The sequence below is a fragment of the Sturnira hondurensis genome, unplaced genomic scaffold, assembly GCF_014824575.4.
Source record: "Sturnira hondurensis isolate 20B ecotype Veracruz unplaced genomic scaffold, ASM1482457v3 Scaffold0005563, whole genome shotgun sequence".
In the NCBI taxonomy this organism is placed as follows: Eukaryota; Metazoa; Chordata; class Mammalia; order Chiroptera; family Phyllostomidae; genus Sturnira; species Sturnira hondurensis.
Window position 1 is genome coordinate 3,232,303 of NW_028078194.1, and position 16,781 is coordinate 3,249,083.

The window sequence follows — 16,781 nt, forward strand, 5'->3', positions numbered from 1 at the left end:
GGAAGAACAAATCAAAGCCCCAGAGCCAATACTTTTAAGTGACCAAGAGATAGCCAACCTATCAGATGCACAGTTCAAAGCACTGGTGATCAGGATGCTCACAGAATTGGTTGATTTAGGTCACAAATTAGATGAACAAATGAAGGCTACACTAAGTGAAATGAAAGAAAATGCACAGGCAACCAATAGTGATGGGAAGGAAACTGGGACTCAAATCAATTGAGTGGACCAGAAGAAAGGAAGAAATGAACAACCAAACAGAAAAGAATGAAGAAAAATGAGGAAAGGCTTAGGAACCTCCAGGACATCTTTAAACGTTCCAACATCTGAATTACAGGGGCACCAGAAGGGGAAGAGCAACAAGTGGAAAACTTATTTGAACAAATAATAAAGGAGAACTTCCCCAATCTGACAAAGGAAATAGATTTCCAGGAAGTCCAGGAAGCTCAGAGAGTCCCAAAGAAGTTGGACCCAAGAAGGAACACACCAAGGCACATCATAATTACATTACCCAAGATTAAAATGAAAGAATTCTAGAAGCAGCAAGAGATAAGGGGACAGTCAACCTACAAAGGTGTTCCCATCAGACTGTCAGCTGATTTCTCAAAAAAGACCTTACAGGCAAGAAGGGACTGGAAAGAAGTATTCCAAGTCATGAAAGACAAGGACCTACATCCAAGATTGCTCTATCCAGCAAAGCTTTCATTTAGAATGGAAGGGCAAATCGCTTCTCAGATAAGGTCAAATTCAAGGAGTTCATCACCACCAAGCCCTTGTTATATGAAATGTTAAAGGGACTTATCTAAGAAAAAGAAGATAAAAAACATGAACAGTAAAAAGACAGCAAATTCACAGTTATTAACAACCACACCTAAAAGAAAAGCATACCAAGCAAACAACTAGAACAGGAACAGAACCACAGAAATGGAGATCACATGGACGGTTAGCAACAGGGGAGTGGGAGGAGGAGAGGGGGAAAAGGTACAGAGAATAAGTAGCATAGATGGTAGGGAGAAAATAGTCAGCAGGAGGGCAAGCATAGTATGGGAAATGTAAAAGCTAAAGAACTTAAGACACATGGACCTGGACTAGATGGGAGCGAATGTGGGTGTGAGGGCCTGTGTAGAGTGGAGGGGAATGAAGAGAAATGGGACAACTGTAATAGCATAATTAATAAAATACTTTTAAAAAGAAAATATTTAAGATGGTTCTAAACAGACAACAGTAAAGAGATATAAAAGGAGATATGATTTCAACTGATAAAATGATGGCACCAGTAGACTATGATAAGTTAATGTGTATATAATGTAGTATGTGGAGCAGCTTTTCAGAAACACTGCAGATGAATCAAAATGGAATTCTAAAGTGTTCAAGTAACCCACCAGAAGGCAGGAAAAGTAAGAGAAAACCAAAATAGAAATGAAAGACTTAAGTCCTAACATATCAGTAATTATCAAATGGTCTAAAAGGATAAGTGGGACAAATCACCAAAACCATAAGGTCTCCATGGTGTTAGCGCTAGGCAGGTGCGAGCAGAAGGGAGCGTCTGAGAACAGGAGACTGCAACCTGAGCAGCAGGCACTCTTGGAGAGCTCAGGAGGCTGGTCTGACAGCAAAGACTGACCCTGGAGGGGTTCTGCGGAGAGCAGAGGAATGCAGAGGGCCCGTGCTAAAGCAGAAGGGAGCTGGTGAATTCTCAAAACTGACTAACTAGAGCCCTCCTCCAGGCCGGGGTCCCATACTGAGATTAAATTTGATTAATTTAAGAGGCATTGGAACAGTAGAGACTAAGGAATGAGGGAGGATACCTGAATTAGAAGTGGAGCCAGGGGAACGGGGCCTGTAAATTTCAAAAAGCAGGCTATCATGTTTATGGGTTCCACATGAAAACAGAAAGTGGGGCTATATCTCCTTCTACAAGTTTGGGAAAAGTAATTTCAAATAATACTGGCAACAGACAAATCATGGAAAAATTCTATAATTTTTAATTACAAAATTGTGATAAAAGAGAAAATAAGAAACAGCAACAGCCCCTTGAACAATAACCACACATCAGAAACAGCCACAAAAAAACAGATAAAACCCTACTTCAAGAGGGGCTAAAATTCATTAAGAAAATATGGCACCTGAAACAGCACAGAATTGCAAAAACTGAGAAGTGAGGTGATGATAAAAGAATTAGAAACATTTTAAAAAGTAAATTAGTAGGAACACAAAAGTAAACAAACAGAAGTGCCTTAAAGGAATTAGATGAAAAGGAGGAAGTGTTTAATGTGTAAAAAGAAACAAAGAAAGAGATAAGAATTCCAGGAAATTAAAATCGAGACGGGCAGAGTCTGTCCGACCCACCAGTAGTTGGAACAGGGAAGGCCGGCGACCCTGTTTCTTGACTAATCAGTGGTTTCAGAAGGGTTTGCCTTGTGGTAGTTCACTAAGCCGCACATTTGTGTTCTGAGGTTTTTATATATTTGTCTTATTTTATAATTAAAAGGTTATGAAGTACAACAAAAAGATAATGAACTGGCAACTGTTTCCAAAAATTAAAATAAAAATGCATCAAAATTTCATGCAAATTGAAAAATATTTAAAATGCTAAAACTCCCATAAAGAATTACTGAGAATGCTAATAAGTGATTTGAGCATGTTCAAAGAGCTAATGAACATTAAAAACACTGAACCTCAGAAAAATATTCCCTGAAAGACAGCTTTTGGGAAAAAAGAAAGGGTAAGAAACCCTGTATTACATCTGTGGATAACTTTCCCTACACGGTACAGCCTAGTGTCTGTTGTGAGAGCAGTCGGGGTGGGTGGAACAGACCTCCGTGTAAGTGCCCTTCACTATGGTAGGTTTTTCTGTCATGGGGCCCCAAGGTGAATGCAATACAAAATAATTTGGTTTTTATTCATGTTGAATTAGCCTGGCACTTTATAATTTGAAAAATGTTTATGATTAATTACATCAAATACTTTTTTTTATCCTTCACAGTGAAAGACCCACCACCGATTTGCCTTGATGTTAGACAAAAACAGCGCCTCTCTACAGATGATGCGGTCTCATCTGAAATGAAGGCCCCAGCTCCTCCAGAACCTGCCCTTCCTATCCAGCCCAAAACTATGAAGGACTTTCAGTAAGTTTCGGCTCGCTATTACATAAAGATGTATAGTCATCTGCATGTTAGTACTTCATGTTAGTACTTCATAACAATATTTTGTGTAATATTTTGTATGAGAAATTGAATCTGTGGATCATTACAAGGTACTAGCCAAGCGTGAATACACAAAAGACTAGCTGTCTCAAGTGGAAGGCGAAAACAAATGTATAAATAACAGGTATGGGGTAAATAATGTTACAACCAAAGAAGCATTAAATAAGCGAGTGTGATCACAACAGGGAAAGCAGGAGGTAAAGGCAGTGGTAAAATAATGGCGTGCTTCCTTTTTAAAAAGCTAGATTTCAGCTACTGTGTGACACATTAAACTGTTAAAGCCGTGTCGCTACCAAAAAAAGAATCCAGCTGCATGTTTGAAGGACCAAGGCACAGTGAGAAAACTGAGGCAGAATGTAAATACGATCTCTCAAGAAGTTTGGCTCTGAAGTGAAGGAAAGTGTGAATTTTAAGGAGCATGTCAGGAAAGAGCTTCTTAAAAAGCAAGTGAAAGAGCAAGTTGAAGCTGAGTGAATATCCTAATCTAATTAAGTATTATAAGTCCATAGCCCTGGCTGGTGTAGCTCAGTAGATTGAGCACAGGCCTGCGAACCAGAGGATCGAGGTTCGATTCCCAGTCAGGGCACATGCCTGGGCTGCAGGCCAGTTCCCTGCAGGCCAACTCCCAGCAGGGGATGCATGAAAGGCAACCATACATTGATGTTTCTCTCCCTCTCTCCTTCCCCTCCAAAGATAAATAAAGAAATAAAAATTTTAAAAAAATAAATAAATAAAATAAAAAATAAAAAAAAGAATTGTAAGTCCATAAACCATGTTTACATTAACTGGAACATATTTCTGTATTCAGCGCCTGTATTTCAAATTGCATGTTTGGTGACATTTACTTTTGAGGAAGTCATGCTATTTTATCTAAATAATATTTCCTTCCATTAAGGTTAGTGTATGTTTTCATTGCAGGGAAGATGTAGAAAAAGCGAAGTCATCAGGAGATTGGAAAGTGGTACATGATTTTTACCTAAAAACATTCGACTCTTTCCCAGAACTAAATGCTGCATTTAAGGTAATAATACGTAAATGTGTTTTTAATTTTTAATTTTACCCAATACTTTTTCTACCCAATACCAACTTAAGCAGCTGTTTACAAGTATATGTATGTATTACTTTATGAAATTACTTGTATCATAAATAAATATTACTTAAGTGGTATCTCAAAGATAGATTTTAATTGTACTAAATATTAATGTTTAATTCCATTATTTCAGTTTTAAAAGAATGTTATTAAAGTAATTCTTATACATTCATTTTGACTTTTAGCAGTTTTGCTCTAAAAGTTCTTTTTACCATCACACTAAATATTAGAAATTATTAAGGAGCAGGTTCATATATTACTATAAATAGTCCTTAAAATGTTTTATACACTTAATTCTTTGACTGACTTTGCAGAAAGATGCCACCACCTCACTTAATACCACTGAAGACTCTGGGATTAATGCTAAATTTGTGAATGCTGTATATGATGCCTTACTTAATACTGTAAGTATGATTTCTGAACATAAGCAAATAGTATCATTCTTTGTCTCGTGCATTTCAAAAACAGCTACACAGATATAAAAATCACTGATACAAATATTATAAAAATCATTCTGATATAATTTTATAGTAAATCTAGTTAGAATTGTCAGAAAGTTAGATTGTTTTGAGTTTTATAACTAAATGAGAGTTAAGTAGAAAACACATTTATGTCCAGTCCTGGTTTAGGAAGGCTTCCTAAAGTAAAATTATGCTTTACTTAAGCAAAAGGAAGTAAGTTATTTGACTGTATTGGCATTGCACTGACTCTAAAGAGGAGTGTTTGTCAAACTTTATCATCTATCAGAATCACAGGAAGGGCTTCTTAAGTACAGAGTCCCAGATTCAGAAGGTCCGGGATAGAGCCCAAGAATCTGTGCTCCTAACAAGCTCCCGGGATATGTTGATGCTCCTGTTGCAGGGACCCCGTTCTGAGAGCCCCACTGCTAGAGACCAGTGTGTGAGGAACTCACGTCCTTTCAGTCCCTGTGCGTGGTGCTGCCCTCAGTTACGTAGATCTTGTTTAATTTCACTTGGTAATGCTTTGTACTCTTCTGAGTAAAGGTTTGACATCTTGTTACATATATTTCTAAGTATTTGATTTTTTTGCTGCTATTATAACTTCATTTTCTAATTGTAATTAGTATATGGAAATACTTTTGTGTATTTATCTTTATTAACCTTGCTAAATTCATTCATGAATTCTTAAACTATATCACTGGATTTATTTGGAATTCTTATGTAGACAATCATGTTGTTTGTGTAAATGAGAGCTTTATCTTTTCCAATCCTTGAATGTATATACATTCGTATGTATGGTTATAAGTATTTGCCTTATTGCACTGGTTAGAATCTGTTGTACAATTCTGAATAAAGTAAATAATAGCACAGACATCTTTGCTTATTCCTGATCTCAGTACTTCACTATTAAATATATGAAAGGGTAGTTAATAACCTTTGTCATCAGAGAAATAAAGATAATATTGCACACCCATTCAGAATTAGTTAAAAAAAATGTTAAGAACCTTACCAGAGGAGTTCCAGCCAAGATGGAGGCATAGGTAGAAATGCTTCGCTTCTTTGCACAACCAAAAGAAGGAAAACAACCTATTTAAAAACAATAAACAACCAGAAGTACCAGAAAATCAAACTGCATGGAACTCCAACAACCAAGGAGTTAAAGAAATGTTCACATAGACCGGCAGGAAGGGCGGAGATAAGAGACGGGCAGCGAGCAGTGAGGATGCACAGCAAGGAGGTGAACCAAGCAGGCAAGGCAGGGCTGGCTGAATGGGAAACTAGAGACTGAAAACTAGCTGTAACATACTGCAGGGGTTTCCACGGCAGGAGAAACTCTCAGTCTCACAGGAGAGTTTGTTGGAAAGTGGGGCTAGAGCGGAGCAAGTGCGTGGCATTATTGCTTCTCTGGCCCCTCCCCCACAGACAGCAACACAATGCAGCAAAGAGGGTTGCCCCTTCCTGGTGAACACCTAAGGCCCCACCCCCTTACAACTTAATAAGCGCTCTGAGAAACGAAATATGGTCCAAATGAGAGCACAGATCAAAACTCCAGAAAAAGAGCTAAGTGATGAGGAGACTGACAACCTATCTCATGCGGAATTCTAAACACTGGTAATCAGGATGCTCACAGAAATGACTGAGCTCCGCCACAAAATGAAGGAAGAAATGAAGGCTACCCAAAGTGAAACAAAGCAAAATATACAGGGAACCAATAATGAAGGGAAGGAAACCAGGACTCAAATCAACAATTTGGACCAGAAGGAATAAACATTCAACCAGAACAGAATGAAGGAATAAGAATTTTAAAAAATGAAGAGAAGTTTAGGAACCTCTGAGAAAACTTTAAATGTTCCGACATCTGAATCACAGGGGTACCAGAAGGGTAAGAGGAACAGCAACAAGTAAAAAACTTATGTGAACAAATAATAAAGGAGAACTTCCTCAATCTGGCAAAGGAAATATAGACTTCCAGGAAGTCCAGGAAGCTTAGGAGTACCAAAGAAGGTGGATCCAAGGAGGAACAAACCAAGACACATCATAATTACATTACCCAAGATTAAAGATAAGGAGAGAATCCTAAAAGCAGCAAGAGAAAGGGAGAGAGTTAACTACAAAGAAGTTACCATAAGACTATTAGCTGTTCTCAAAAGAAACCTTACAGGCAAGAAGGGGCCAGAAAGAAGTATTCCAAGTCATGAGAGGCAAGGACCTCCATCCAAGATTACTCTATCCAGCAAAGGTATTATTTAGAATGAAAGGCCAGGTAAAGTGCTTCCCTGATAAGGTCAAGTTAAAGTAATTCATCATCACCAAGCCCTTATTATATGAAATGTTAAAGGGATTTATCTAAGAAATAGAAGAAGATCAAAAACTATGAACAATAAAATGACAACAAACATAATTATCAACAATTAAACCTAAAAAACAAAAACTAAAACTAAGAAAACACCTAGAACAGGAACAGAATCAGAGAAATGGAGATCACATGGAGGGTTTTCAGTGGGGGGTGCTGGGGGAAGAACAAGGGGGAAGTACAGGAAATAAGCATAATTGGTAGGCATAGAATAAACGGGGAGGTTAAGAATAGTATAGGAAGTAGAGAGGCCAAAGAACTTACATGTATAACCCATGGACATGAACTAAGGTGGGGGGGTGGGGGGAGTGCTGGAGGGTGAGGGGTCCAGAGTGGAGGGGAGATAAAGGGGAGAAAAAAATTGGAACAACTGTAATAGCATAGTCAATCAAATATATTTTTTAACAACGGAGGGGGAAAAAAGAACCTTACCAGAATTGGCAATATTGTGGAGCAACTAGAACTTTCGTGGCCGGATTAGGGTGGTATAAACTAGAGCAATCACTTTGGAAAACTGCTTGGCATTATTGCTAAAACTTAGCATGTGTGTACTTGTGTCTGGAAAGTTCCACTCCTGGGGCACTTCTCTGACTTCTGACTTGGAATGGTATTAATGTTTTATAGGCACTACAAAACTAAAAATCTATAGCATGAGGGAAAATGGTATACAAACAGAAAAAACCTAGCTGTACTTCACATGAATACTATAACCACACTTAAAAAAAAAAGAAAACTAAGCCAAGTAACTTTTATACATAGTGGTACTTTATATAGCTTCGGTGTAAAGATTTTTAAAAATCTGTAAACAGATCTTCAATTTTTCTTAGTTTTTTGTATTAAGGCATCATAATAATGGGATTTTAGTAGGTGGACATGCGAGTGTGTGTGTGTGTGTGTGTGTGTATTTTCTGACCCTATTCACTCACTGAAAGGGCCTAGAAGCAATAACACCCAGTAGCAATGAGCACTTGAGCGTACATGATTTCTAAACACCATTCCTCACAGAAAGGAATAAGAGCTCCCTGGAAAAATGGCTCATTCCAGGACTGAGGGAAAATACAAGATGAACACATCTAGTTTTTACCGTTAAAACGATGTTGGCTGTCGGGGGTTTTTTTTGTAGATTTTTTAAATCGGATTTAGGAAATTCCCCTGTATTCCTAGTTTTTCTTTATCATGAATGGGCTTTAGATTTTGTCAAATACTTACGCATCTATTGATATGATGGTATGATTATTCTTCTTTGGCCTATTGATGTGGTGAATTACATTAGTTATTGTCAAATGTTGAGCCAACCAGCCTTGCATACATGGAATAAATACCACTTGGTCGTGGTGTATAGTTCTTTTTATACATTGTTGGATTTGATTTACTAATGCTTTGTTGAGGATTTTTACATCTGTGTTCAGGAGAGGTACTGATCTGTAATTTGTTTCTTGTAATAGTATCTTTGGATTGTTGTTAGGATAACGTTGACCTCATAGAATGAGTTAGGAAATATTCTGTCTGCTTCTGTCTTTTGGAAGAAACTGTAAAGAATTGGTATCCTTCCGTTCTTAAATTTTCAGTAGAACCCACCAGTAAAATCTCCTGGGCCTAATATTTTCTGTTTTGGAAGGTTATTAATTACTGATTTCATTCCTTTTATAGACATAGTCCTATTCAAATTATCTACTTTTCCCTGTGTGAGTTTTGGGAGATTGTATCAACCAAAGGCTTGGTCCATTTTATGGACCAAGGTTTTCAAATTGTGGGCATAGAGTTGTACATCATAGTCCTTTGTTACTCTTTTAATTTCCATGGGATCAGTAGTGATGATCCCACTTTCATTTATGATATTAGTAATTATTGTCTTTTATCTTCCTTTCTCGATTAGCCTGGCTACAGGTTCATCAACTTTATTAACCTTTTCCAACTTTATTAACCTTTTCCAAAAACCAGCATTGGTTTCATTGATTTTTCTCTATCAGTTTTCTGTTTCCAATTTTATTGATTTCTGCTCTAACCTTTATTATGTATTTTCTTCTGCTTCCTTTGGATTTGCTTTCTTGTTTTGTTTTAATTTCCTACAGTTGAATGCTTAAATTGTCGATTTTAGATCTTTTTTTCCCTAAAATACGTATTCACTGTGTCTGCTGTACCCCACAAATTTCTGTGAGTTGTGTTTTCACTTTTTACATAGCTAAACATAGGTTTACAATATGACCCACCAGTCGCACCCTAGTTATTTACCCAAATGATTTGAAAACTTAGGTCCACCAAAAACCTGCACACAAATTTTATAGCAGCCTTATTCAAAACTGCCAAAAATTCGAAGCAACCCAGATCTCCTTCAATAGGTGAATGGGTAAACAGTCTTTAAAAAGTCACACAAGTAGTTAATCCTGATTATCTTACGATTTTCTTTTGCCTACAGCCTCAAGACATTCAGAAGACGGTATTAAAGGGGATCATTAACAGCCTGTTACGAGAATGGAAAGGGTAATTTTAGCTAGTCGATATAAATGGTTAATTTACACATCTCGTGCATGTTTTAATACATATGTATGTATTTTATTCTGAGTCAATTTTAGTTGTAATAAAAACATAGAAGAGAAAGAAGTTATAAACCATGTTTTACAGTTTTTTAATTTTCGATTTGTGACTTCTCAGGAGAATCCATAGGTGGGCTTCAGATCTGAACCCTTTAAAATTGTGAATAAAGTCTGTTGTGTACAGACGGATGTGTTAGATAAGCCATGGGTAGTCACATGCAGCCCAGGGTGAAGTAACATGGGCATTCAGTTTAGCCTTGGACTTCCTGGTGGAGCAAATTTTTTTTCTCTTTTTAAAAAAATCCTCACCTGAGGATATGTTTACTGATTTTAGAGAGACAGGAAAGGAAAGAGAGAAAAAGAAAGAGAAACATTGATATGAGAGAGAAGTACCGATTGGTGCCTCCCATCTACACCCTGACCTTGGATCGAACCCGTGGCCTTTGGTGTGTGGGACAGTGCTCCAACCAGCTGAGCCACCGGCCAGGGCCAGAGCAAGTTTTTTTGTTTCTAATATAAGGAAGTGTAAGTTGAGCTACCGAGATTTTTTTTTTGGAACTAAATACTGAATCATCTTATAAGGAATGATGGGCAGTGCAACTGATAATGTTTTGAACTGTGAGTATGTAGAAAACAAAAATATACTTTTGAGAGTCCATATTATTTACATTGATATTATTTAAACAGCATTGTAATTTAAATAATAGCATCTATTAAAGCCATATGAATACCATTAAATTATAATTCAAACATTTATTTTAAGCTACTTTAAAAATATTACCAAACTAAGAATAATGTCAACTGTACCCTATATATTTTAGTAACATTGTTCGGATTTTCAAAGAAATTCCAGATTACAGAAAATGTTAAAAAGAGTAGTATAAAAAAAAAGAAAAAATGTTTACATTTTGCAGATTTTGTCTAGTCATCTTTTAAAATAATTGAAATCATAACATAAAATTTAATGTGATTTGTTTAACTTAAACAGTATTTTTCCTAATTTATCATTCCAGTAATATATTTGCATTTTCCTGGAATTTTATATTTTTGGTTGAACAAATACAAATGAAGAGAGAAATTTAGACTGTAAAGAGAATTCTTAGGAGAATGAGGAAGTCTGGTGGCCTGAAACTCCTGGGCTGTGAGGCCCCTCTAACAGGCAAACCCACAACACTTCCTTTCTCTGCTCTTCAAAAGTGTCCCAGACAGATGAAAGTGATTTGATTTGACTTGTGTATCAGAGGAGCAGGTAGCTTTTACCTAAAAATCTTGTTCTATTTTGGATTTATTATAACAACAACAAGATCTAGTTTATTGAACTATCATGGGCTAGGCACCTTCCTAACAACTTTACATGTATTTCTCGTTGAATCTTTACTACAATACTGTGAAATAGGAAATAGGATTATTTTCATTTAACACTTGAGAAAATTTAATTTATAGAGAAGTTAAGTTAAAATTGCCAAAGTTAACCCAGTAAGTGCCTCAGTCAGGATTAGAACCTAGGCAACTTGGCAAAGAGCCTGTGGTCTTAAGCACAATTCTGTACCCAGAGTTGTGTACTGTACTGAAATACTAGTGCATGGACCAGAAAATTGGAAATTGTAAAGGCACAGCTACTAAATGGAAAAAAGTAGGACTCTCCAATCACTGGGAGTTTTAATCTTTATGAATTGCCTTGAGCTTTTTAATATATTTTCAAATATCATTTCTAAAACAAAGCATTAGTTCCATTGAGAAAGTAGTCTGCACATTATATAGACTATTATGGACAGAAATAGTTTAGATTTGGTTTAAACTTAAATAATTTAAATCGTTATGCAGTTCAGGTAATTCCTCCACAAAGAAATATTACTAATAAAAAATGTTTAGATATAGAAATACGTATGTATTTTTTCTAATTTTAATATATGTAACATATATTTATATTTCAGATTATGTCAATGTTTACATTGTAGTTGTGTTTTGTAAAGGTCATCTAGTATATTGTGGATAGTGATTTATGTTTTCGTGTTTGTTTTATAACTATAGAAGAAAAGGAGATCAATACTTGGCCATTTTATTTTCTTAAGGGGAATTCAAGGAGATACTTCGAGGTGAACCATTTTTTCCCCAACATTTAATATTGGAAAATTTCAAACTACAGAAAAGTTAAAGAAAATGAAAATTCATTCACCCTTTACCTGGATTCACTAGTTGTTAATTTTTGCTCTGTTTTCCCTCCCTCTGTGCATAATTTTTTTAAAGATTTTATTTATTTATCTTTAGAGGGGAAGGGAAGGAGAGTACGAGAGAAGTATCAATGTATGGTTGCCTCTTATGAGTCCCCTGCTGGGAACTGGCCTGCAACCCAGGCATGTGCCCTGACTGGGAATCGAACCGTGATCGTGTGGTTCGCAGGCCCGCGCTCAATCTACTGAGCTACGCTAGCCAGGGCTGTGCATAATTTTTTTAAAGTAAATGAAAGATGTCATAACTCCTTCACCCCTCATTACTTCAGCACGTGTTTCCTAATAATGTTTTTTTCTGCAACCATCATACCGTATCACACCAGACACATTGAATATTCAGTTAATAATAAATACTCTTTAAAATGTAGTCCACGTTTCCATTTCCCCCATTTTCTCAACACTGTTCTTTATTATCTGGGTTTTATTTTTCAATCCAGGATCCAGTCAAGGATCATGAATTGCATCTGGTTATTTATCGTACAGGTGAACCATCTGTTACCAAGAAGTTACCTCCGAGTATTTGCAAGTGTATTTAATAGCTCTTGAGAGAACAAGTAACACTCATCAGCTTTTGGGAATAACAAAACCTAGCTCAAGTGTGAAAATGTGAAAATCCAAATTGACATGGAAAAATCAAAATTTAGGTGTTTTTCAGAAGTATTCAAAATATGATTTTTAAAAATTTTTTTCAATCTCTATTTTTAGAGAGAGGGAAAGGGAGAGAGAGAAAGGGGGAGAAACATCAAAGTGAGAGAGAAACATCAACCAGTGGCCTCTCACAAGCACCCAAACTGGGGACTGAACCTGCAACCCAGATCCATGCCCTGACGTGGAATCCACCTGGTCGACTTTCAGTTTGCAGGACGACACCCGTCTGGGTCACACCAGTCAGGGCCAAAACATGATTCTTTTAATTAGAAACACACTAGATGTATTCAAAGGGTGGTTTGGTTTGCAGGCGTTTCTACATCTGTCCCTTCAGTAATAGACCTATAAACACAAGCATATTTCTTCTTCCAATGCACAAATATTTTTGAGATCTCCGCTACCCTTTGTTAAAACAAAATCATAAGTACTAGAATTGTTCATTATTTTTCAGACTCTTAACCATCTCCAGTTAGTCATGATACTTATCTCATAAAATATAATAGCCTACTCAGTTTGTAGGTATCTTCAGAACCAGCCTAAAGTAGGCACAAAGGACCCTATATTCTCAGCATATTATGGATATGTTACTCTCTGAATAGCAATACATACTAATTTATGTCTAGTTTTTGCCTTTTATCAATTCAATTCTCACAGAAACATTTATTGATCATTTTGATTATATACTGTAACCTCTAATCAATTATGCTTCTTTTTCAGTCCACGAACAAAAGATGATCTTAGAGCATATTTTATACTTTTACAGGTAAGAAGCAAAAATTTCATTGTCTAATTTAGATCTCAATCTATGCATGTGTAAGTGAAATATATCAAATATTAAGTATTATTTGGAGCAACATTACTGATACATTCTAGGTTATAGTTACATGTAACCAGAGAATTAAAGCTATAATAGATAGACAGGTAGACTTCTGGCCTCACTGCTATAGTGTTCAGGAACAAGAAGGTGGATGTATATCTTCCTCTTCCAGTCAGGCTCCTTTCTTGTAATTAGAATCAGTCAGTGGGCTCCAAAACTTTCTTGTACTGAATATTTTCTGTGTATTTTCACTAAATGCTTACATTAAAATATGAATGGAAAAATCAAAATGGTTGTTTGTATTTGTGAAAGCAAACGTGATGAACTTTTTCTTTTTGAGAGCTACAGATTCATAGATAGAAAAAATAAGTTAAGGTCTATACAAATGAAAAGCAATTTTTAGTTCTCTTTTTAAGAATTATATTACCATAGCTAACATACTACATTTGTGTCATTATTTACAATTTACACAAGATGTTCATTATATATTATTATCTCATTTAAAGAAAAAATACTAAGTAAGATATAGTGTTTAGTTCAATATTGTGTCCAATAAAAGGAAACATGCAGGACAGGGATAGAGAAGGGGGGAGAGAGAGGAAAAAATAAAGTGTGGGGGAGGGGAAATAGACAAGAGGTAGTTGAGAGACATAAGGAGGGCAAATAGGAGGAGAAAGACAAAATTAGAAGAAAAAAAAAAGGCAGTGTGTGTGTGGAGACTGTGAGTGCTCAGAAACAACCTGTGGCTCAAGAGCTTGCGTCCTGGATGCCGGCCGTTAGCTCCGCTCTCCCAGACCCACACCTGTCTTAACTCCCGAGCCCGTGCTCTTCCCACTCTACCACAGCGGGCGTCCCAGTCTCCCTGGGTAGTTAAATAATTAAACAAATAGATGATTATTTTAAAGGACTTCACCTAGTTTTTCATAACCTCAAATTTCGTTTTCTGAACTTATCACTTAGCTCATTAAATTCAGTGTTTTTCCTTCACGTGCTAGCTAGCACAATTTTAACACAATTATCTTTAATATCTTTTTCAGAATCCTCAGTTTAATAACACATCTACATATGTCATCTACGCTCACTTGCTGCGACAGATAGCCGCTTTAGTGGAAGCTGACCATCATTTCTTAGTCCTCTGGTCTAAAAAGTAAATCATTCTCTCATATTAAGAACTTTTATAATCTTACAAGTTTTAAGTGTGATGTTAGTAAAATGTATGAAATGTGTTTGGTCTTTAGAAGTGATACTCCTACTTCACAGTGCCTCAAAGGGCACACATAAGTACTTATATTTTAGTACTACGTAGAGGCTAATTAAAAATCTGTTTCTAATGGACATTTTGCTTGTGCAAGCTATTCTTGAGCTTTCCGTCCACTGCTTTTGCTTTTGCACGTTCCTGTCACTGGTTTTTCGTGTATCTCAACAATGGTGACTGCATTCATTCAGACATTAGTATTTTAATTTTTGTCTTCCTATGTCCTCGCTGCGTATCAATAAGAATTTCACAGTTACCACCTGGGGCCTTTTCCTTCCCCAAAGCATCATTGTAAGGTGTCAGTTAGCTATCAATATCAATTTATAAAGGTACTTGTACTTTTATCATAGAACTATACTCACATTAACAATTACTTTTCTCCACGATTGGTAAAAGTTAAAGAGGCAAAATATTTTCAAACTTTAATTTAAAAATGCAGTCAACAAATGCAGTGAATAATTTCATTATTCATAACGGCACGTTCTATAAAATTACTGCGAACAGGGAAGTAGCGAATCCTAAACTTGCTCCTGAAGGAAATGAGGGTGTGGCTTCTGTGAGCTTTACATCACCATTTTCATCAACTAATACAAAACCTTGCTTTATTTGTATTTCTATGGAAAGACACTTATTTAATATGAGTTGTTGTTTCATTAACACTGAATTTATAGCCAACAGCACTACAGCTCATATCTGAATGAGTTTTATCTAATACAACTGTATTTTCTTGGTGGCATATGACAACCTTTTTAGACTTAGGAAGACTAGACAAAACTTCAGCACTGCTTTTGGGCACCACTTTAAAATGATAAAATCATGAAGGAAAAGCACAAAAATTGAAAACATGATTCCAAGAAAGAAAAAACACACACTAAGTGGATTGTGTACAAGTAACTTGCGTACAGCGTGAGTGCTGCCTCCTTCGAGTTCAGCGGGGAATGTGCACGTTGGCAACTACGATTTCCTCCCACTGTTTGCCCATCCACAAATGGCCACAAAAGTGCCACGGTTACTGATTTGGGGGTTACAACTAATTTTAGCAAGTAGGCAAATTTGCAAACAAGAGTCTGCAAATGATAGGGTTGACTGAATGTGGACAGCTTTAAAAGAGGAATGTTTTATACTAACTTTATAGTAATGTTAATGTTTATTTTGTATTCAGTTAAGAAACAATGTTCCAGGTAAGATTTTTCCATCTTTTCAAATGTTTCTAATTTAAGAAATAGAATTGGGGGGAATATTCTAAAAGTTGATGCATGTAGAATGCACTTTACTACCTAACGAATATATTGCCAAAATAGACAATGTGAATTTTGACTGGAATCATTTCAAAATCTTTACCAGATTATCCCAGAAGAGATTCAAACAATTGGTTGAAAGATTGCTACAATTTATTTCTTTACGGCTGTTTCCTGCAAAGCCTGAAGAATTTCCACCTATAACAAAATGTTCCTGGTGGATCCCATCAGCATCTAAAGTGTTGGCTTTACTTAGTAGGTTTTATTCTATCCTCTTTACTTTTCTTTTGTTAAATATTAGAGACATTTCCATTAAGAACTCAAAGTACTATAGAGGCATTTTTACATTTTAAGCCCTTTCTTTGATGAGAAGAGTTGTAATTTAGTTTGATAGAGGAGTTCCTGGTTAATTAATAAGCATGACAAAGCTTTACACTTTTTACTGGGCAGTGTTTTGGGCTGTGGCTGTCGACTGCATATAACCTGCCAAATAGTGGGAGACAAGAACCTCCATGAATTCCCCGGGGGGGTCCTGAGGGGAGAACACTCCTACCAGGGACAGGATGACCAGAAACCCACCTGTGCATTCCCTTTACTACACTGTTACCACCCCCACCACAGGTTCTTTTGGACAGAACAAGAAATTGTTGGCTCCATTTTGACCACAATTATAAAACTGCCTTTTCTGTTGGGAGCTACAATTGCTTAAAATAGGAGTAGATAAAAGCTACCGGGGAGATATTAAAATGTTCTTATTATTAGAGTGACTCCTGTGCATATTGGAAAAGATCATTATGCTAGAATTTACCTTTACAGATACTGCAAACAATTTGGTTCACCCTCCCCTTATTCCTTATACTGATTTCTATAATTCTACATTGGATCACATTGACCTCATGGAGGAGTACCACACCTGGCAGAGCTTTGGAAACTCTCACAGGTACAGAT

At 36.4% G+C, this 16,781-nt stretch overlaps 1 protein-coding gene across 1 annotated transcript in view; it reads left to right on the forward strand.

The window, feature by feature from the left end:
- HECTD2 (HECT domain E3 ubiquitin protein ligase 2) overlaps positions 1–16,781 on the forward strand; it is a 68,548-nt gene that overhangs the window by 30,068 nt on the left and 21,699 nt on the right. Inside the window, exons 3-10 of the mRNA XM_037047332.1 lie at positions 2,987–3,128; positions 4,125–4,227; positions 4,611–4,700; positions 9,527–9,591; positions 13,241–13,286; positions 14,378–14,487; positions 15,940–16,088; positions 16,650–16,773. Of these exons, the coding sequence (XP_036903227.1) occupies positions 2,987–3,128; positions 4,125–4,227; positions 4,611–4,700; positions 9,527–9,591; positions 13,241–13,286; positions 14,378–14,487; positions 15,940–16,088; positions 16,650–16,773 (829 nt within the window). The remainder of the gene's footprint in view (positions 1–2,986; positions 3,129–4,124; positions 4,228–4,610; positions 4,701–9,526; positions 9,592–13,240; positions 13,287–14,377; positions 14,488–15,939; positions 16,089–16,649; positions 16,774–16,781) is intronic.